The 21,640-nt window shown below is 43.6% G+C and overlaps 2 protein-coding genes across 2 annotated transcripts in view; one reads left to right on the top strand and one right to left on the bottom strand.

Moving 5' to 3' along the window:
* The first annotated feature begins 3,495 nt into the window (after nucleotides 1–3,495).
* On the top strand, nucleotides 3,496–11,926 carry ATP6V1G2 (ATPase H+ transporting V1 subunit G2). Its single transcript, XM_073598451.1, has 3 exons — nucleotides 3,496–3,758; nucleotides 3,845–3,945; nucleotides 11,186–11,926. Exons 1-3 carry the CDS (start codon nucleotides 3,677–3,679, stop codon nucleotides 11,360–11,362), a joined length of 360 nt encoding a protein of 119 aa, XP_073454552.1. The 5' UTR covers nucleotides 3,496–3,676; the 3' UTR covers nucleotides 11,363–11,926.
* LOC141107599 (N-acetyllactosaminide alpha-1,3-galactosyltransferase-like) overlaps nucleotides 11,632–21,640 on the bottom strand; it is a 261,572-nt gene continuing 251,563 nt past the window's right edge. Inside the window, exon 6 of the mRNA XM_073598450.1 lies at nucleotides 11,632–19,837. Within this exon, the coding sequence (XP_073454551.1) occupies nucleotides 19,433–19,837 (405 nt within the window). The 3' untranslated portion in view covers nucleotides 11,632–19,432. The remainder of the gene's footprint in view (nucleotides 19,838–21,640) is intronic.

Raw genomic sequence — 21,640 nt, 5'->3', positions numbered from 1 at the left:
AATTTACCCTATGGACCCAATTTGGACATTTTCACTTAGGGGTGTACTCACTTTTGTTGCCAGCGGTTTAGACATTAATGGCTGTGTGTTGAGTTATTTTGAGGGGACAGCACATTTACATTGTTATACAAGCTGTGCAATCACTACGTTACATTGTTTACAAAAATGTGAGGGGTGTACTCACTTTTGTGAGATACTGTGTGTGTGTGTGTGTATGTGTATGTGTGTATGTATATATATGCGTGTGAGTGTGTGTTTTTTAATACTTTGAGTATTCATTATTAACCTTTCTTTGTAATTAAACCTTGTTGGAACTTACTACACCAGAGTGGTTGCGCTGTCTCCCACGTTTCCCCTCTCTGTTTCTCAGATGGTGTCCCATCTTAGTTTTGACAGCAGCACCCCTAGGTCATCAGTACTTTTTGTCTAGTTATAAGGGCTACCCACTAATAAAGCCCCCCCCCCCTTTTGGTCTGTATCATTGTCTTTGTTTATTCTATGGCATTGGGAAATTTAAAAAAATGTACATTTACTATTTGATAAGAGCCTGGAAAGCATAGCACCAGTGATCAGCAGATCGCTGGTGCCATGCGGGCCTCCTGCAGACTGTCAGTGTAAGCGGTGTGCCCGTACCTTGTACAGACAGGCAGTTTCACACTGACAGGAAAAATCTATGATCTACCACAGCGCTCAACAACACCGTGGTAGTTCATTGAGAACTGCAAGCCGACAGCCGCAAAGCATGTCAGTACTTGTAGTTCATTGATGCACAGAACTCTGTGAATGAATGACATGGCCTCGTGGGTGGAGCCCCACATGGCCGCACTCTTTTCAAAAAGTGACAGGGAACTTCTTCCCGTATTGCTGTCACAGGGAGGGGGATCAGCGAGCAGCTGTAGTAGTGGGAACATGTAACATGTTCCACCCTAAAAATGGGTGGAACATGTAACGTGTTCCCAATGGTGAACTTATCCTTTAACCACTTCAATACCAGGCACTTAGACACCTTCCCGCCCAGGCCAATTTTCAGCTTTCAGCGCTGTCGCAATTTGAATGACAATTGCGCGGTCATGCTACACTGTACCCAAACAAATTTTATTATGATTTTGTTCCCACAAATAGAGCTTTCTTTTGGTGGTATTTGATCACCTCTGAGATTTTTATTTTTTGCGCAACAAATAAAAAAATATTTTGAAAAAAAACAAGTTTTTCTTTGTTTCTGTTAATTTTTTTGTAAATAAGTACGTTTTCTTCTTCAATGACGGGCACTGATAAGGCAGCACTGATGGGCACCGATGAGGTGGCACTGATGATGGGCACTGATAGGCGGCACTGATGGGCACTGGTATGCGGCACTGATGGGCACTGGTATGCGGCACTGATGGGCACTGGTATGCGGCACTGATGGGCACTCATAGGTGGCACTGATGAGTACTTATGGGTGGCACTGGTGGGTGCTTATGGGTGGCACTGATGAGTGGCACGGATGGGCACTGATAGTTGGCACTGATGACACTGATGGTTGGCATTGCTGGGCATTACTCAATTCATCTATTACTCTATGGTGCCAGTCAGTGCCCATTTGTGGGCAATGATTGGCACAGATTGGGCACATTGAGCACATGTGGATGGCCATGGGGGGATGTACCTGGCCATCCACATGTTGGGGGCTTCCCTGGTGGTCTAGTGTGGGCATCTGAGGCAGGGCTGCACCGATAAACAATCAGCACAGACCCCCCCTGTCAGGAGAGCCGCCGATCGGCTCTCCTCTACTCGCGTCTGTCAGACGCGAGTGAGGAAAAGCCGATCAATGGCTTTTTCTGTTTACATCGTGATCAGCCGTGATTGGACACGGCTAATCAGGTGGTAAAGAGCCTCCATCGGAACATGAGACAGTTATAGCATAAGCATAAAATTTGGACCTTGGTTGGAAGAAAATTTTAGCGTCTGAACCTCCTTGAGTTTTAAAACAATACCCCTTGTTTAGTGTATGGCCATCTCTAGGAAAAAGAAGACATGTTCAATTTTTTAGTATGTACTGTATTGGTAAGGAGGGAGCAGAGGGGTGCTGATGCAGGGATGGAAGATAAGGACAGAGGGAGGTGAAGATGTAGAGAATTGAGGGAGGACTGAGGATGCTGGGTGTCACTTGACTACAGGAGCAAAGATAGAGAGATAACACTGATATGATAGTGATCAGTGCATGGAGGAGGGGATGCTGATATGGTAGTGATCAATGGATGGAGGAGGGGATTCTGATATCATAGTGATCAATGGATGGAGGAGGGGATGCTGATATAATAGCGATCATTGGATGGAGGAGGGGAAGCTGATATGGTAGTGATCAATTGATGGAGGTGGGGCTGCTGATGTGGTAGCGATTAATGGATGGAGGAGTGGATGCTGAAGTGGAATTGATCGATGGATGGAGAAGGGAATGCTGATGTGATAGTGATCAATGGATGGAGGAGGGGATGCTGATGGGGTAATAATCAATGGATGGAGGAGGGGATACTGATATAGTAGTGATTATTGGATGGAGGAGGGGATGGTGATATTGTAGTGATCAATGGTTTTAGGAGGGGATGTTGATATCGTAGTGATCGATGGATGGAGGAGGGGATGCTGATGTAGTAGTGATCAATTGATGGGGGAGGGGATGTGGATATGATAGTGATCAATGGATGGAGAAGGGGATGCTGATATAGTAGCTATCAATGGATGGAGGAGGGGATGCTCATATGGTAGTAATCAATGGATGGGGGAGGGGATGTGGATATGATAGTGATCAATGGATGGGGGAGTGGATGCTGATATGGTAGTGATCAATGGATGGAGGAGTGGATGCTGATATGGTAGTGATCGATGGATGGGGAAGGGGATGCTGATATGGTAGCGATCAATGGATGAGGAGGGGATGCTGATATAGTAGAGATCAATGGATGGAGGAGGGGATGCTGATATGGTAGTGATCGATGGATGGGGGAGGGGATGCTGATATGATAGTGATCAATGGATGGAGGAGATGATGCTGATATGATAGTAATCAATGCATGGAGGAGGAGATGTTGATATGGTAGTGATCAATGCATGGAGGAGATGATGCTGATGAAGTAGTGATCAGTGGATGGAGGAGGGGATGCTGATATGATAGTGATCAATGGATGGAGGAGATGATGCTGATATAGTAGTGATCAATGGATGGAGGAGGGGATGTTGATATAGTAGTGATCAATGGATGGAGGAGGGGATGCTGATATGATAGTGATCAATGGATGGAGGAGATGATGCTGATATAGTAGTGATCAATGGATGGAGGAGGGGATGCTGATATGATAGTGATCAGTGGATGGATGAGGGGATGTTGATATGGTAGTGATCAGTGCATGGAGGAGGAGATACCAGAGAAGGAAGCAGTATGTGGTGTATTAGTGGTCCTCATAGTGGGGGAGGGGGGAAGAGATGACGCTGAGGATGGGGGAAGGAGATCAGTCTGTCATTGGTACCTATAGGGGGAGGGATAAGGAGATGATGCTGGAGGAGGATGAAGGCAGAGCACACAGAGGGAGGGGGAAGGGCTCTGCACAGAGGACACAGTGACAGCTGCACAGAGGATCCAAATCCATCTAAAAGCCATTTCCTGAATAGAGATCCCATTCTATTGTAGGGGGGCATCATGGCCAGCCAGTCACAGGGCATCCAACAGCTGCTGCAGGCAGAGAAGAGAGCCGCTGAGAGGGTGGCAGAGGCCAGGAAACGTAAGATTGGGGTCTCTGTGTGTGTCTGGGGGGGTGATGAGAGGGATGGATGTTCCCGTAGAACTGATCACTTCTTCAATCTCTAGGCAAAGCTCGACGTCTGAAGCAGGCGAAGGAGGAGGCGCAGGGCGAGATCGAACAATATCGCCTGGAGAGGGAGAGGGAGTTCCAGGCTCAGCAACGCATGGTATGTACAGCCCAAATTAGGGGAAAAAAACATTAAAAATGAATATATATATTTATTTATAGTATTTTCTGTATATATGTCAGATATTAGAGGTCTGGTGAATCTCTATGGCCCAATGGCAGCCAAGACTCACAAGTGAAATGGCCATATTGGGTTCTATGAAATGAAAAACAGATTGCTATGTAGCATGGAAAGATAATCAACATTGTCAGATCTCACTGTCCTCCGAGGACCTGTCATGTATGGGGGTATAAAGAGGACCTGTCATGTATGGGGTATAAAGAGGACCTGTCAGTTATGGGAGTATAAAGAGGACCTGTCATGTATGGGGGTATAAAGAGGACCTGTCATGTATGGGGGTATAAAGAGGACCTGTCATGTATGGGGATATAAAGATGACCTGTCAGTTATGGGAGTATAAAGAGGACCTGTCATGTATGGGGGTATAAAAAGGACCTGTCATGTATGGGGGTTTAAAGAGGACCTGTCATGTATGGGGGTATAAAGAGGACCTGTCATGTATGGGGGTATAAAGAGGACCTGTCATGTATGGGGTATAAAGAGGACCTGTCATGTATGGGGGTATAAAGAGGACCTGTCATGTATGGGGGTATAAAGAGGACCTGTCATGTATGGGGGTATAAAGAGGACCTGTCATGTATGGGGGTATAAAGAGGACCTGTCATGTATGGGGATATAAAGATGACCTGTCAGTTATGGGAGTATAAAGAGGACCTGTCATGTATGGGGGTATAAAAAGGACCTGTCATGTATGGGGGTTTAAAGAGGACCTGTCATGTATGGGGGTATAAAGAGGACCTGTCATGTATGGGGGTATAAAGAGGACCTGTCATGTATGGGGGGTATAAAAAGGACCTGTCATGTATGGGAGTATAAAGAGGACCTGTTATGTATGGGGGTATAAAGAGAACCTATCAGTTATGGGAGTTTAAAGAGGACCTATTACGTATAGGAGTATACAGAGGACCTGTCATGTATTGGAGTATAAAGAGGACCTATTATGTGAAAAAAGTGGTACTGGCTACCCCTATAATAAGTAATAACCAAAACAAACATGACATACACAATGGGTTAACTTGTATAGGGTATGCTCATTCACATAGGGAGTAAACCCATTGTGTATGTCACGTTTGTTTTGGTTAATGCTTATTATAGGGGTAGCATTGTACCACTTTTTTCACATTCACAGTTTTGGTATAGGTGGGAACACATATAGCTATATAGCGGCAGACCCCAACGTATACTTTATTCATTTTTGTTTTTTGCACATAGTAGCGCAAGGGATCAGGCACTTTCACAGGACCTATTATGTATTGGAGTATACAGAGGACTTCTCCTGTATGAGAGTATAAAGAGGACCTGTCATGTATGGGAATATAAAGGGGACCTGTCATATATGAGAGTATAAAGAGGATTTGTTATATATGGGGTATAAAAGGGACCTGTCATGTATCGGAGTATATAGAGGACCCGTCATGCAGGGGAGAATAAACAGGACCTGTCATGTGTGGAAGTATAAAGAGGACCTGTCATGTATGGGCGTATAAAGAGGACCTGTCATGTATGGGAATGTAAAGATTTACATTTATGGGGCCCATCATGTTTAGGACAAAAGGGACCTGGAAGTATAAAAAAAGACCTGTCATGTATGGGAATTTAAAGACAACCTGTCATGTTTGGGAGTATAAAGAGGACCTGTCATGTATGGGACCCACAATGTGGTCGGGGTATAAAAAGGACCTGTCATGTTTGGGAGTATAAAGAAGACCTGTCATGTATCAGAGTATAAAGAGGACCTGCTGTGTATGGGGGTATAAAAGGGAGCTGCCATTTATTGGAGTATAGAGAGGGCCAGACATGTATGAGAATATAAAGAGGACTGAGCTCCCACATTTCGCTGATACAATTAAATCCAAAAGAAAGGATGAGGCATCTGTACTCTTGCTCTTGATATTAATATTTCTCTTTCCAACACATATAAAAATGCAAAAGAAGAGATGTGTTCTATGTAATACCATGCATGTATGCACCTTACATCAGCATTGGTGTCCTTTTGCATACAACCAAATTTGATCATTGGAGCACGCATATAATAAATGTATATAATAAATAAAATCACCCATAGTGACTACCGGTAATCAGTTTTCACTTTACCTTTGTCAGATCAGTGAAAAATCACTGCATTGCTCACATTGTTTCATTAAAGCTGAACTCCAGGTATTATTTTGGTTGCATTGTTACATTGGTCCAGCCTAGCACAATGTAATTACGTATATTTTATACCTAAGGGACAGCTGGGAAAGCTGACTATCACTGTAGTAGTCAGCACTACAGTGTTTGCCACAATTCCAGGTCTTGTGCCAAGCGGGTGCCCCACTGCACACTTACCACATGGGGACGCTCATTCATCTCTATCGCCATTTACAGAATGCCTTGTATACCCTTGTACAGGTGAAGAGGAGGGGTTGTGACATTGTGGACCCCTGGAAAATTGAGGCAATCTCTGTAGTAGCACCGACTACTACAGTGATTGTTAGCTTCCCAGCAATCCCTCAGGTATGAGATATACAAGTACATACTTACATTGTACTAGGCTGGACCAATGTAAGTGTGCAATTAAAATCATACCTGGGGTTCAGTTTTAAGGCTGAATCTAGGGGAAACGTCCAAACTACCCTAGCACTGGGGCTCCCCCTGCACTGCAAAAGGTTATATGCCTATTTTTATAAGTCATTTTATTTGCCCCTTGCTCCCCTGGCAGCCAACTCCACCCTCAACTCTCCTCTCCATGCTCTGAGTTTTTGGACGTGCCCTCTGAATTGTTACAGGCACCAAGTCTGATATGACTGTATTATTTCTGAGCTGGCATCTCAGCCCAGGAGGTAGTTACTAAACCTGGATATTGCTGCAACACATATAGCACCCCTATACAGTGAGGGAAAAAAGTATTTGATCCCCTTCTGATTTTGTACGTTTGCCCACTGACAAAGAAATGATCAGTCTATAATTTTAATGGTAGGTTTATTTTAAACAGTGAGAGACAGAACAACAAAAAAATCCAGAAAAACACATTTCAAAGAAGTTATAAACTGATTTGCATTTTAATGAGTGAAATAAGTATGTGATCTCCTATCATTTAGAAAGATTTCTGGCTCCTAGGTGTCTTCTATACAGGTAACTAGCTGAGATTAGGAGTGCTCTCAAAGGGAGTGCTCCTAATCTCAGCTTGTTATCTGTTTAAAAGACACCTGTCTACAGAAGCAATCAATCAATCAGATTCCAATCTCTCCACCATGGCCAAGACCAAAGAGCTGTCCAAGGATGTCAGGGACAAGATTGTAGCACGACTCAAGGCAGAAATGGACTACAAGACCATCGCCAAGCAGCTTAGTGAAAGGGTGACAACAGTTGGTGCGATTATTCGTAAATGGAAGAAACACAAAATAACTGTCGAACTCCCTTGGTCTGGGGCTCCATGCAAGATCTCACCTCGTGGAGTTTCAATGATCATGAGAACGGTGAGGAATCAGCCCAGAACTACACAGGAGAATCTTGTCAATGATCTCAAGGCAGCTGGGACCATATTCACCAAGAAAACAATTGGTAACACACTGTGCCATGAAAGACTAAAATCCTGCTCAAGAAAGTGCATGTACAGGCCCGTCTGACTTTTGCTAATGAACATCTGAATGATTTAGAGGAGATCTGGGTGGAAGCGTTGTGGTCAGATGAGACCAAAATCAAACTCTTTGGCATCAGCTCAACTCGCCATGTTTGGAGGAGGAGGAATGCTGCCTATGACCTCAAGAACATCATCCCCACCGTCAAACATGGAGGTGGAAACATTATGCTTTGGGGGTGTTTTTCTGCTAAGGGGACAGGACAACTTCACCACATCTAAAGGACGATGGGCGGCGCCATGTACCCTCAAATCTTGGGTGAGAACCTCTTTCCCTCAGCCAGTACATTGAAAATGGGTCATGGATGGGTATTCCAGTATGACAATGACCCAAAACACACAGCCAAGGCAACAAAGGAGTGGCTCAAGAAGAAGCACATTAAGGTCCTGGAATGGCCTAGCCAGTCTCCAGACCTTAATCCCATAGGAAACATGTGGAGGGAGCGAGTAAAGGTTTGAGTTACCAAATGTCAGCCTCGAAACCTTAATGACTTGGAGAGGATCTGCAAAGAGTAGTAAAATTCTTCCTGAGATGTGTGCAAACCTGGTGGCCAACTACAAGAAACGTCTGACCTCTGTGATTGCCAACAAGAGTTTTGCCACCAAGTACTAAGTCATGTTTTGCAAAGGGATCAAATACTTATTTCACTCGTTAAAATGCAAATCAATTTATACCTTTTTTGAAATGCGTTTTTCTGGATATTTTTGTTGTTACTCTGTCTCTCACTGTTAAAATAAACCTACCATTAAAATTATAGACTGATCATTTCTATGTCAGTGGGCAAGCATACAAAATCAGCAGGGGATCAAATACTTTTTTCCTTCACTGTATTCAATACCTGCAGGTACACGTTCTATTGGGTTATGGAAATCTACAAAGACATTCTCACTTTCATGCTGGTGACACTCTCACCAAAGCGAACGTTTGTTTGACTCCACTAACCATTAGAAAATTGAATAAACATTATGAAAATGAACATTTTTGTAGGAAATTCTATTGGTGTATGGCCAGCTTTAGACACTGGTCACCAGAACAGGTGGAAGACCCCCCCCCCCCCTCCTTTTCCTGTGACAACTCAAAAGTGTGGTTTTTCCATCACTTTCCGGAGACAATGGTCATCAGGACTAATATTGAGGGTAAATCTCCTCATCGGGTAAACAGATGGGAATTGAAACCTGAAAGCTTGAGACAGTTGATACTAGAACAGGTTTACCCATTGGAAGATTTCCCATCCCATTCCTGTGACAACTCAACAATGTGGTTTATCCATCACGTTCTGTGGTGGAGACAATGGTCACCAGGACCAATATTGAGGGTAAATCTCCCCATCAGTTACAGAGATAGCAATTGAAACATGAAAGCATCAGACAGTTGTCACCAGAACAGGCTTACGCATTGGAAGATTATCTCTCCTGTTTCTATGACAACTCAAAAATGTGTTTTTTCCATCACTCTCTGTACCAGAGAAAATGGTCACCAGGACTAATATCAAGGGTGAATCTACCCATCAGGTACACAAAAGTTTTAAAAAATTGTCACCAGAACAGATTTAACCATTGGAAGATTTCCCATCCTGCTCCTGTAAAAATTAACAGTGTGGTTTATCCAATAAGTTCTATGGTTGAGATAATGGTCACCAGGACCAATATTGAGGGTAATTCTCCCCATCATGTACACAGATGCAATTGAAACTTGAAAGCATTAGACAGTTGTCACCAGAACAGGCTTACCCATTGGAAGATTATCCCTCTTGTTCCTGTGACAACTCAAAAATGTGGTGTTGCCATCACTTTCTGTACCAGAGATAATGTTTACCAGGACTAATATTGAGGGTAAGTCTCCCCATCGGGTACACAGATGGCAACTGAAACCTGAAAGCTTTATTCAATTGTCACCAGAACCAGTTTACCCATTGAAAGATTCCTCCTCCTGTTTCTGTGACAACTCAACAAGGTGATGTATGCGTCAAGTTCTATGGTGGAGATAATGGTCACCGGGACTAATACTGAGGGCAAATATACCCTCAGATACACAGATGGCAATTGAAACCATAAAACGTTAGACAGTTGTCACTAGAACAGGCTTACCCATTGGAAGATCGCCCCTCGTGTTCCTGAGACAACTCAAAAATGTGTTTTTTTTTCATCACTTTCTATACCAGACACAATGGTCACCAGGACTGATATTGAAGGTAAATCTCCCCTCAGGTAAACAGATTAGAATTGAAACATGACATTTTATGACAGTTGTCACCAGAACAGGCTTACCCATTGGAAGATTTACCATCCTGTTCCTGTGACAACTCAACAATGTGGTGTATCCATCACATTCTGTGGTGGAGATAATTGCCACCAGGACTAATACTTAAAGTTGTTCTAAAGCCTCAAGGCATTTTTACATTAATGCATTCTATGCATTAAGTTAAAAAAACACCTCTGCTCCAGGATTCCCTCAGCCCCCCCTTATTCTTACCTGAGCCTGATCCGATCCAGCAGTGTGCCCAAGGGCAGCGGCTCTCCCTTCTCATTGGGCAGTTTGATAGCAGCAGGAGCCAATGGCTCCTGCTCCTGTCAATCAACTTCAGTGACGAGGGAGCAGGGGGTAGGCCTGAGTCCCACTGTTTGTGTCAATGGCCACAGCAGCGGGGCTTGGGGGCACGAGGCGGCTTCCCGTAAGGGGCACTGAAAATAGAAAAGGGACCAGGAGTGCTGGCTGGGTGACCTGAGGAGAGGAGGTTCGCGGCTGCTTTGTGCAATTCCATTGCACAGAGCAAGTATAGACATGTTTTTTTTTTTTTAATGTTCCTTTACAATCGCTTTAAGGTAAAATCTCCTGATCAGGTACACAGATGGCAATTGAAACCTGAAAGCTTTAGATAGTTGTCACCAGAATAGTTTTACCCATTGGAGGATTTCCCATCCTGTTCCTGTGACAACTCATGTGGTTTATCCATCACGTCCTGTGATAATGGTCATCAAAACAAATTTTGAGGGTAAATCTCCCTATCTGGTACACAGATGACAATAGAAACCTGAAAGTGGTTTTCACCCCTTACCGCTCCACCTGGTTTTGGCAAAAGTGCCATCTCAGTGATAAGTCAGTTTACCCACCCACATACAGGGACTCATTTGTTTTTAATTCTTGCACATGTGTATGACTATTAGGTAGGGTCAAAGCTTAATTGAACAAGCTGAAGTTAGAGAGTGAGTGGCCTTCAAAATGGGGACTTTTGATTTTTCAAGTTCGGGTCCCATACACTTTAATAGGGTTCGCCGCTTGGGTTAGAACTTTTTTTCTGTTCAGGAGTTCTGGTGAGAACAGGGGGGGGTGTTCAGCCCATCACTTTTGGCTACCATGCACAGCTGCACCAGATTTTGCCCTCTCCAGTTTTTGTAAATCAACCCCTTTGAGTCAACGGGGGGCTACACTGTAATTTTTTCATGGAAAGTGTTGTGAAACATTGGGGTTATGATATGTGACCAGCTAAAAGTAGTTCTGTCAAGTGTTTGTTTTTTATAAACTGTTATTTTTTATTGTAGGCCTTGGGCACCCAGGGTGACCTGTCCTCCGAGGTTGAGGCACGGACCCGCAAGACATTGCAGATGGTTCAGACCAGTCATGGAAAGAATAAGGAAGTTGTGCTGAGAAGACTACTAACCTTGGTGTGTGATGTGAAGGCCGAACTCCACCCCAACTATCGTTTCACCAACTACTGAGTGTCCCTGCTCCCCCCACCTACGCCCTTTGTGTGCGCATGCTCACAAGTGTTCTACAGGAGGAGTATGGTGTTGGAATCCTTAATTTATGGCTATTTCACTTCCTCTGTTGCTGTTGTAAATTAGTGAGGCAAGCCCAAATGAAATATAGATGAAACATGTCATGTGAATATGCGACAATGTGTGCAATATATCATATCAATGGGAAATATTACCAAAAAGCACTAAACAAATAAAAGAAGCTAGAAAAATAAGTTATTCCCATCAACTGTATTATATATAAACAAACTTTATTATACCCCCACACATGTACAATTGTGACTCTGTAAGTGGCATTATAAGGCTGTCTATAAAAACAATCAAAACAATAAATATAAATGCATTGAAAATATTTTGAGTTAATTGTACAAAAATAATGAATATAATTTGTTCCCAAAATCCATATTGATACAAGAAATTTAACAAAAGGGCCTGAAAACTCCCAAAAAATGTTCAAAAATTCCACAAGAGATTAAAAAAAAAATGAAAATTGAATATAAATAAATAGTAATTAAAAAAAAAAAATACCACAATGGTTTCTAAAATTGTATCCAACAATTTAGATTTTTTTTTCCTAAAAAGATATAATGAAGAGTTCCCTTTGTTCCGTTCACTCCCTTGTTGTCCAGGTTTAGCAATAGTAAGGATCACAATCTTAGAGCCTCAAAAAAGGTATTGTGTTAGATTAAAAAACAGTTAACTATTAAAGGGGTTGTAAAGGTTTGTGTTTTTTCACCTTAATGCCACCCCCCCCCCCCCGTTTTACTTACCTGAACCCTCAAACTTGTCCCATGGGGATGCCCGGGGTTCTCGGCTCTTGGTTGGATAGATTGATAGCAGCACAGCCATTGGCTCCTGCTGCTGTCAATCAAATCCAACGACGCGGTCGCCAGGGGGGGGGGGGGGATGTTAAATGCTGGACTCGGGAGTGCACCCGCAAGGTAACCCCACCCGGGAGAGCGCTTTTCCTAGGGGGTTATCTGAAGGAGGGAGGAGCCACGAGAGCCGCTGAGGGACCCCAGAAGACCAGGTTCGGGGCCACTCTGTGCAAAACGAGCTGCAGAGTGGAGGTAAGTGTGATTGTTATTTAAAAAAAAAAAATCATAACAGGAACCTTTAGTGTCACTTTAAGGCACACTTGTATAACACACATAAAGGGGTTGATTTACTAAAACTGGAGAGTGCAAAATCTGTTGCAGCTCTGCATGATAGCCAATCGGCTTCTAACTTCAGCTAGATTAATTAAGCTTAGACACAAAAACCTGGAAGCTGATTGGTTTCTATGCAGAGCTGCTCCAGATTTTAGTAACTGAACCCCAAAAGGTACTTGAGTAAGTTGCATATATAAATCAATCAATAAAAATACACTGAAAAAGGATATTACATGAATGTTATTGTACAAAAATAGTTAAAGCTTATGTAAGGGCAAATCCTTTTCTTTGGTTTTGGCAAGAGCGGGGAAGATTTAAAGTGGTATTAAACCCAAAAGCAAACATTTATTATATTGCAGGTTACCAATTTTTAGATGTGATGGCTGCATTGGTTTTCTTTTTTAGGCTTTCTTTCTTCTATTTTCATCTAGTGATCCAGCCAGCAAGACTATTATTTTTTAGAAACTTAAAGTGTTACTAAACCCACAACAGTAAATTCAGTCTGTATATGCAGTAAAGCATGCTTGTTATACGCACTGTGGAACCTAAGGGGTTATTCCTCCTCATTGTGTAAAAAGGCTGCTTGATCCTGTATGCACAGATCCTCCTCTTCTTCCACTGACTCCAGAACATATCAGAGTAAGACAGAGCCTTTGGAGTCAGGCTGCACATGCTCAGTTTGGTTAGTATTGCTAGAGAGTGTTTTTTTTTCCTTGGGAGGGTGCATGTGATCAGCACAGGGCCAATCAGCACTGTCCAAACAGAGGGTCAAGGATCCTGCATCCTAATAGGAGAACTCAATGCAGTATAAAAATTCCTCCTACAAGCTTTACAAGGAACTGATAAAAGTCACAAGACTGCTATATATTGCTGATGATAAAAGGTATTTAGCAGTTTATATTTATTAAAATAATTGCATTTCCATGTTCTGTGTACTGTGAGAGACCAGATATAGTGAATGCAGGGTCCTGGGTTTAGTAACACTTTAAGTTCTTCTGCAGAATGTATCAGTTTACATGGATGAGACAAAACCATTTAACACTGGCTGGTGGTTAAAATGATCAGCTTTTATTTAGTCCTGTAAAACATTTATCCCAAAAGGTAAAGAATTATTTGGTGTAACTGATTATAAAGTGTGAGTTGGAGTTTGGCTTTAGTTTGTTAGTGTATTTAAATTTACATTTAACACTCCCCTCTCCCCAGACTGGCAATGCTGCTGTTTGCTGTGCCTATTCATTCAGAGTTGTGTCTCACTAATACAGGAGGTGTATTACTGGCCAGATCACCAGGTGAAAACAGAGGGGAAAAAGCTAAAGAAATAAAAAGCAATGCAGCCACCACATCTAATGATTGGTAAGCTGCAACACAATACATGTTTGGTTTTGGGTTTAATACCGCTTCAAAGGGTATGCCAAGCAGAAATATTTTTCCAGCTTTGGATGGACTATAGAAGGATTAGAACCCCCAGGTTTTACTGCTATTTGGGGACCCATCGGAGAGATTTACAACCATTTCCTGTCCAGCTGAAAACTATTTTTACCAGGAAGTGAAGGAAAAGCTTCAACAGGGAATCAGACCAATAAAAAAATCTGACCTGGGTTCCACTGATACTAAAGAGAACCATTCTTATTTCTCTCTGTGTTGCTATTAGATATTTCTCCCCATAATCCTTGGATATCAGTAAAAATCTGAAAGTAGACGTTCTAATCCCCCCCCCCCCTTTATCCAAAACTAGAACATTTTATCTATCTATCTATCTATCTATCTATCTATCTATCTATCGGCAGAGCTCCAGCCAAAAATAAATAGAAATGAATAGTGCATTAAAAGATCAAATAAGAAAACCAGCTTTTGCTGCAATATTCAACTTCAATCCAGAGATCCCCTGCAGTACATTTTTTCTGCCACAGGATGTCCCTGGTCTGTTGGCCAGCATCATTCAACTGTCTTCCTCTGAGCCCAACCATCCTGGACCTGCCCTTGGCCGGTGAAAGGACAGCAAAAGGGGAAGCTGCACAGATATCTCTGTTCCGCTGCTCTCTCCTCCTATCAATATGCTTCTACTGAGCATATGAATGGATTGGCCCCTTGTACTGCTTCTTCGTATTCCAGCTCTGCTGTACAGGGACTGTGAGAGGCTGATACCAGATCTAATGCAGGTACTTACATTGCTTGCTTTTAATGATGTATTAATGATTACAGAACTGCATTTATTTGTGTCTCTTATGTCTGCCTAGAGTTCAGGTTTAACCGCTTAAGGACCGTCCCACGTACATATACTGCGGCAGGGCGCCCCTTAAGCGTGAAATCACGTACCTGTTCATGATCTTTTTGCAAGGGCTCTGGGGCACGCCGCCAGAGCCCCGCTCCAGCTGTGATTGGACACAGCAGGAGCCAATCAGTGGGTCCGGCGATCATTCACAGGAAAGGCAGAACGGTGGTCTGCCTATGTAAACAAGGCAGACTGCTGTTCTGTGAGGGAGGAAAATGGAGATCTTGTGTTTCTGCTAAGCAAAAACACTGATCTTTGTTTTCCTCCAGTCACAGCACCCCCCCCCCCCCACATTTAGAAAGCACTCCCTAGGAGCACACTTAACCCTTTGATCGCCCCTGATGTTAACCCCTTCCCTGCCAGTGTCATTTGTACAGTGACTGAAAAAAACAAAAAACCTGCAAGGTTTATGATGGCATAATGTGCTAGTATGCAGTGCAAACTAGCACATTATTAAATACTTACCTTGGAACTAAGCCCTCCAGCGCGGTAAAGCCACTGCTAAGAGGGCTGACATCTTCTCCCTGTCTGTCTTCAGGGTGCGCGAGCTCCGGCTATGTGATTGGCCAGGGCTGCAATTACATTTCTGGCGCATGCTCTGAAGGTCCAGCACTGTAAGCCAGACCTTCAGAGCGTATGCGCCGATGATGTCATCAGCTGCATGCACTCTGAATATCTCCTAAACGGTGCATAATAACCTTATTACAGGCTTACCTGTAGGTACAAGTGGTAGTACAGCATTTACTACCACTTTCATGTGAGTTATCACATTTTTAATAAACTGCCCACTAGATGGCGATTTTCCCTTTCTATACACACACAGGAGCGAAGGGGGAAATCGCATGTGACTCAGACACGAATCGCACCTCACTCCTGTTCAAATCGCATGCAATTCTTTGCAGTGTGATTTGCTCCCATTTATTTTGTATTGATATTGATGCAAATTGCACCGCAAAGTATCGGTATTGGCGAGTACTTGACTGAAAGTATTGGTACTTGTACTCGCCGATAGAAAAATGGTATTGTTGCATCCCTAAACCAGATGGTTATAATGAACACAGGGCCTCTCATTCAGGATTCAGTATGTAAAAAGATATGGAACTAACAGCTCTTTTCTTTATAGGAGAACAAGGTAGGAATCTGCTACCAATTTTGGTAAAATTCTCGCAATGAACAATAATCACCCAGAGGGGATTGTTTATTTTAGTTTTTTTTGTGTTTTTATCAAAAGTGGAGTTACACTTTAAATCTCCTTAATCTCTTTTATTCTTTAAGCCTAGGTTCACATTGAAGTGATTTGGCATGCGATTTGACATGTCAAATCGCATGCCAAATCGGCAGCTATTGCTGGCAATGGCACCGTCCGAATCGGTGCAGTGCAGACTTTGCAGCGCTGCACCGATTCTCGAAAGTAGTTCCTGTACTACTTTTGGTGACTTCAGAGGGCGATTTGTATAGACATCTGTGCAGCTGAACTCGCACAATTTCTAACCCGCTCCAATGTGAACCTAGGCTTAATCACTGTCTTTTTTGGATCTTCAGATTAGATCTCCATGATGATATAAATGGCACACTTATCTGCAGCTCTGTATTTATTATTACATTATCTTTTTTAATGCAAGCAGTTTAAGTGCCTACATTTGACATAGGGGGTTATTTACGAAAGGCAAATCCACTTTGCACTACAAGTGCAAAGTGCACTTAAAGTTGCACTGAAAGTGCACTTGGAAGTGCAGTCGCTGTAGATCTGAGGGGAAGATCTGAAATGAGGGGAAGCTCTGCTGATTTTATTATCCAATCATGTGCAAGCTAAAATGCTGTTTTTTAATTTCCTTGCATGTCCCCCTTGGATCTACAGCGACTGCACTTCCAAGTGCACTTTCAGTGCAATTTTAAGTGCACTTTGCACTTGTAGTGCAAAGTGGATTTGCCTTTCGTAAATAACCCCCCGGTGTCCTTGTAAAGCAGCAATCAGACTGGAGGAGTGCTATATTGAGCGCACGAGGAAAATGATAATAGGAATTGAGCAGAAGGATGAGCTGTCCTTTCACTGACTAATCAGCAAAGTAGAGGGGGTGGGGAGATGACAACACTGTGGGGAAGATTTACTAAAACTGGTGCACATAGAATCTGGAGCAGCTGTGCATAGTAACCAATCAGCTTGTTGAATTGAATGTTGAAGCTTTGACAATAAAACCTGGAAGCTAATAGGTTACTATGCACAGTTGCACCAGATTCTGCATGCACCCGTTTTAGTAAATCCCCCCCTTTCAGAGTTTAGAGTTTAAAATGGAATTAAACTTAAAAAAGAAAAACAATGACAGGTTGGATTTTTTATAACAGATGAAATCTTATTGTCCTCCTCTGTCATAAATCTTTCTCCCTGCCTGTCAGTGTGCTGGTGTACACCGAGTCATTCACGCGCAACTCTGCATACATTTATGGCACGGCTCTGTGCCATGAAATTGTGACTCTCGTGTGCATCATCGTGACCCGGCCAACCATGTTGCCGAAGAGTCGGAACCTGGCAGGAGGACCAGGAGAAGACAGCAGTGCCATAGGCGTGCACAAGGGGTGTGCCGGGTGTGCCTGGACACACTCTAATCACCCCGTGTGGCCCAGATTCCTCCTGCTGATATTTCAACAAAGCCCCCCAACAGGGCTCCTAAAAAAAATTGAATAATGAAAAAAAATTGAAAAATAAAATACTAAAAATGAAAAACTACTGAGACCATCCACTGCTCTATTAACACCGTCCATGTTTTAATACATTTGGGCTGTACATCCTAATGCAATAGGCTGCGCACACCTATGGGCAGTGCCAGTGATTGATGGGAGCGCTGGAGGGGATTGCTAGCCAGGTAAGTCTGCCATAATGTGCTAATGTGCTGTGCATACTAGCACATTGTGGCTATAAGCTCCTGGGGCCCACTTTCAAAAAATTAAACTGGTGCAATACTCAACTACTTCCAACTGTAACAAAAAAAAATGGTGCGACTTTCCTGGCTGTGCAGTGGGGCAGGGCTGTGTAAATGGCAGGACTGGGTGGACAGCAATGCAAATCCTTTGGCAGGTAAACAGCTCCCAAATACAGCATGTATGCCATCTGTGTATTTCACTGTCTGGACTTCAGTTTTAAACCACATTACATTTGTAAAATTCACTTTAGGCAGCAAAAACTTCTTGTAAACTATAAAAGAATTTCCTTCAGTTTAGAGCAACTTCTAGTGGCAGCTGGTGGTATATTTTTTGAGGAGGGGGCAGCAAACAAACCACCACCCCCCCCCCCCCCCCAGTTGGTTGGTCAGTCAACAGCCCCGCACTTACCCCATCTAGGTTGTGGGCAGCGCTTCCTCCGGCTGGCGTCTCCTTCTCCTGGTGCTGCACGGCGGCTTCCCCTGCATCTCCTCCTCAGCGGCCAATAGGATCGCTTCTCCTCTCCGCCAGTCGGGTGACGGGTCTCAGGACCCGCTTCCCAATTGGCCGGGAGGAGAATCAGGAAGACAATAGGGAATATGAATTCCCTATTGTCACACAACTGGGTGGACTGGGGCGCAGTGCTCTGCGCCCCGAGCCCACCTTTTTTTAAAGCTTATTAGAACCTCTGGCTCTAATCACGTGCTTCAAAAAAAAAAAAAAAAAAAACCCCCATTGGAAACCATGTGTCCAGCGCCCCGCATTTAGATTAGGGGGCCGGACGAATAGATTAAGGGGACGGCGCCCCTGGGCCCTGCATTACGGGCTGCCACTGGCAACCTCAATGAAAAGCAAAATCCAAGTTGTTTGTGTCTGATTGGTAATCATTTGGGGCAAAAAAAATCTGCCCCTAGAAATGCATTGGCCAGCAAAAACCGATACCCTTAGACCCCTTTCACACTGGGGCGCTTTGCAGGTGCTACAGCGCTAAAAATAGCGCCTGCAAAGAGCCGCTCCTGTCTCTCCAATGTGAAAACCCCGAGGGCTTTCACACTGGAGCCGTGCGCTGGCAGGACGCTAAAAAAAGTCCTGCTAGCAGCTTCTTTGGAGCGGTAAAGGAGCGGTTTTTACACCGCTCCTGCCCATTGAAATTAATGGGCAGCATGGCTAAACCGCCGGCAAAGCGCTGCTGCAGCAACGCTTTGCCGGTGGATTTAACCCTTTCGGCCGATAGCGGGGGTAAAAGCGCTCCGCTAGCGGCCGAATAGTGCCACGAAACTGACGGTAAAGCGCCACTAAAAATAGCGGCGCTTTACTGCAAACACACCCACCGCCCCAGTGTGAAAGGGGCCTTATGATAAGAAAAGTGTTGGTGTTGCCCATTAGCAACCAATCAAAATCTATTAGGCCCCTTTCACAATGAGGCACTTCTAAACTGCCAGTAAAACATTTGAGCGCTTTTGAAGAGCTTTTCAGGCACTTTTGAAGAGCTTTCCATTCATTTCAATGGAGAGAGGCGTTTTTTTCATCGCCCTGTCAGCGCACTGCCCCAGTGTGAAAGCATTCATTGATTTTAATTGAAATAGTTTTTCGTGAGCTTTTCAGGTGATTTTTTTAGCGTGAAAGTGCCTGAAAAGGGGTCTCAGTGTGAAAGTGGTATTAGTTGTCATTAATCATCTTCATCTGTCTATGTTATACCCTTTGTGAATATAGTTTTTTTGCCCAGACCAGTTTGTGATATTTCAACCACAATCTGTTGTCCCAGCAATACTCTGGTGACAGTATCTTCAGTGGCAGCTTTTCCAAGGCAAAATATCTGTTGAGATGACTTTCGTCGTGCCACACTGCCTCCATATTGTGCTCCTTGTCCCTTAAGATGCCCTTCAGACAGCTGGAGGTAAGGTTAAAGAGACGCGATGGCGTGCCGCCAAACACGGCAGCGTGATAATAATAGTGCCCCTTCTCTGGAGGTATGTACGCTGCAGATCGAGGGTCCCTTTCATAGGTGAAGTCTTCTTTGTTGGCCAGGTAGAAGCCAGAGTGTAACTGAGCCACCAGCTCACCAAGAACCTCGGGGCCATAATTGGAAGTGAATATCTGCAAATATAGAAATGAAATCAATCAATAATTGGGATTGATTCTGACCAAGGTCTCAATTATAAGTGTCTGAAATGATGGTCTGTACTAGGGATGCGCTGATTATCAAGCATTTGAGCTAGTATCAATACTCGCCCAAATGCTCCTGATATTGAAACCAATACTTTGTGGTGCGATTTGCGTCAATAGACAATGCATGGGTGAAAATTGCACTGCAAAGAATCGCATGCAATTTGAACAGGAATGTGGTCCGAATCACATGTGATTTCCCCTGCCGCTCCTGTGTGTGAACAACCGTGGCCAAAAGTTTTGAGAGTGACACAAATAATAATTTTCACAGTCTGCTGCTTCAGTGTTTTTAGATCTTTTTGTTATATGGTATACTAAAGTATAATTACAAGCATTTCACAAGTGTCAAAGGCTTTTATTGACAATGACATGTAGTTTATGCAAAGAGTCAATATTTGCGGTGTTGACTCTTCTTTTTCAAGACCTCTGCAATTCCCCCTGGCATGCTGTCAATCAACTTCTGGGCCACATCCTGACTGATGGCAGCCCATTCTTGTATAATCAATGCTTGGAGTTTGTTAGAATTTGTTCACCCGCCTCTTGAGGATTGACCACAAGTTCTCAATGAGATTAAGGTCTGAGGAGTTTCCTGACCATGGACCCAACATTTGTATATTTAGTTCCCCAAGCCACTTAGTTATCACTTTTGCTTTATGACAAGGTGATCCATCATGCTGGAAAAGTCATTGTTCCTCACCAAACTGTTTTTGGATAGTTGGGAGTAGTTGCTGTCGGAGGATGTTTTTGTCCCATTCTTTATTCATGGCGGTGTTCTTAGGCAAAATTGTGAGTGAGCCCACTCCCTTGGCTGAGAAGCGACCCCACACATGAATGGTCTCAGAATGCTTTGCTGTTGGCATGACAGGACTGATGGTAGTCCTCACCTTTTCTTCTCCAGACAAGGTTTTTTTCTAGATGCCCCAAACAATTGCAAAGGGGATCCATCAGAGAAAATGACTTTACCCCAGTCCTCAGCAGCCCTGTCCCTGTACCTTTTGCAGAATATCAGTCTGTCCCTGATTTTTTTCCTGGAGAGAAGTGGCTTTTTTTGCTGCCCTTCTTGACACCAGGCCATCCTCCAAAAGTCTTCTTCTCGCTGTGGCTGTAGATGTACTCACACCTGCCTGCTGCCGTTCCTGAACAAGCTCTGCACTGGTGGAGCCCCGATCCCGCAGCTGAATCAACTGTAGGAGACGGTCCTGGTGATTGCTGGACTTTCTTGGGTGCCCTGAAGTCTTCTTCACAAATGCAGTGGAAATGTGTTTTATGGGATTAACATTATTTTCATGGCAATTCATTTAATCACTCTTCGTAACATTCTGGAGTATATGCAAATTGCCATCATAAAAACAGAGGCAGTCGACGTTGAGAAAATGAATATTTGTGTCGTTCTCAAAACTTTTGGCCATGGCTGTATAGAAAGGGATTAAAGCGCCATCTAGGGGGCAGTTTAAAAATGTTAGAACTCACCTACTGGCCGACAAAAAAGCGGAATTGGTGCAACCCTAGTCTGTACTATGGAAAGTAACCAGTTAAAACTTTCAGTTTTTAGATACAGATTTTCACAGATTGGTGAACCTCTGTCCATCTTTACTTTTGAGACACTCTGACTCCCTAAGATGCTATTTTTATACCCAGTCATGTTACGGACCTGTTGCCAATGAGCCTAAATAGTTGCAAAATCCTCTTCCGGCTGAGTTCACATATGAGCACACAGAGGCTCACAGCAGGAGT

This window comes from Aquarana catesbeiana, linkage group LG09 (genome assembly GCF_042186555.1).
Source record: "Aquarana catesbeiana isolate 2022-GZ linkage group LG09, ASM4218655v1, whole genome shotgun sequence".
NCBI lineage: Eukaryota > Metazoa > Chordata > Amphibia > Anura > Ranidae > Aquarana > Aquarana catesbeiana.
Note: the sequence above shows the minus strand (reverse complement) of the source record. Positions and strands in the feature narration are given on the sequence as shown.

Coding starts and splice junctions, on each gene's coding strand:
- ATP6V1G2 (XM_073598451.1), top strand. CDS start 3,677: ATGGCCAGCCAGTCACAGGGCATCCAACAGCTGCTGCAGGCAGAGAAG. Junction 3,759..3,844: donor GGTGGCAGAGGCCAGGAAAC/GTAAGATTGGGG, acceptor TTCAATCTCTAG/GCAAAGCTCGACGTCTGAAG. Junction 3,946..11,185: donor TCCAGGCTCAGCAACGCATG/GTATGTACAGCC, acceptor TTTTTATTGTAG/GCCTTGGGCACCCAGGGTGA.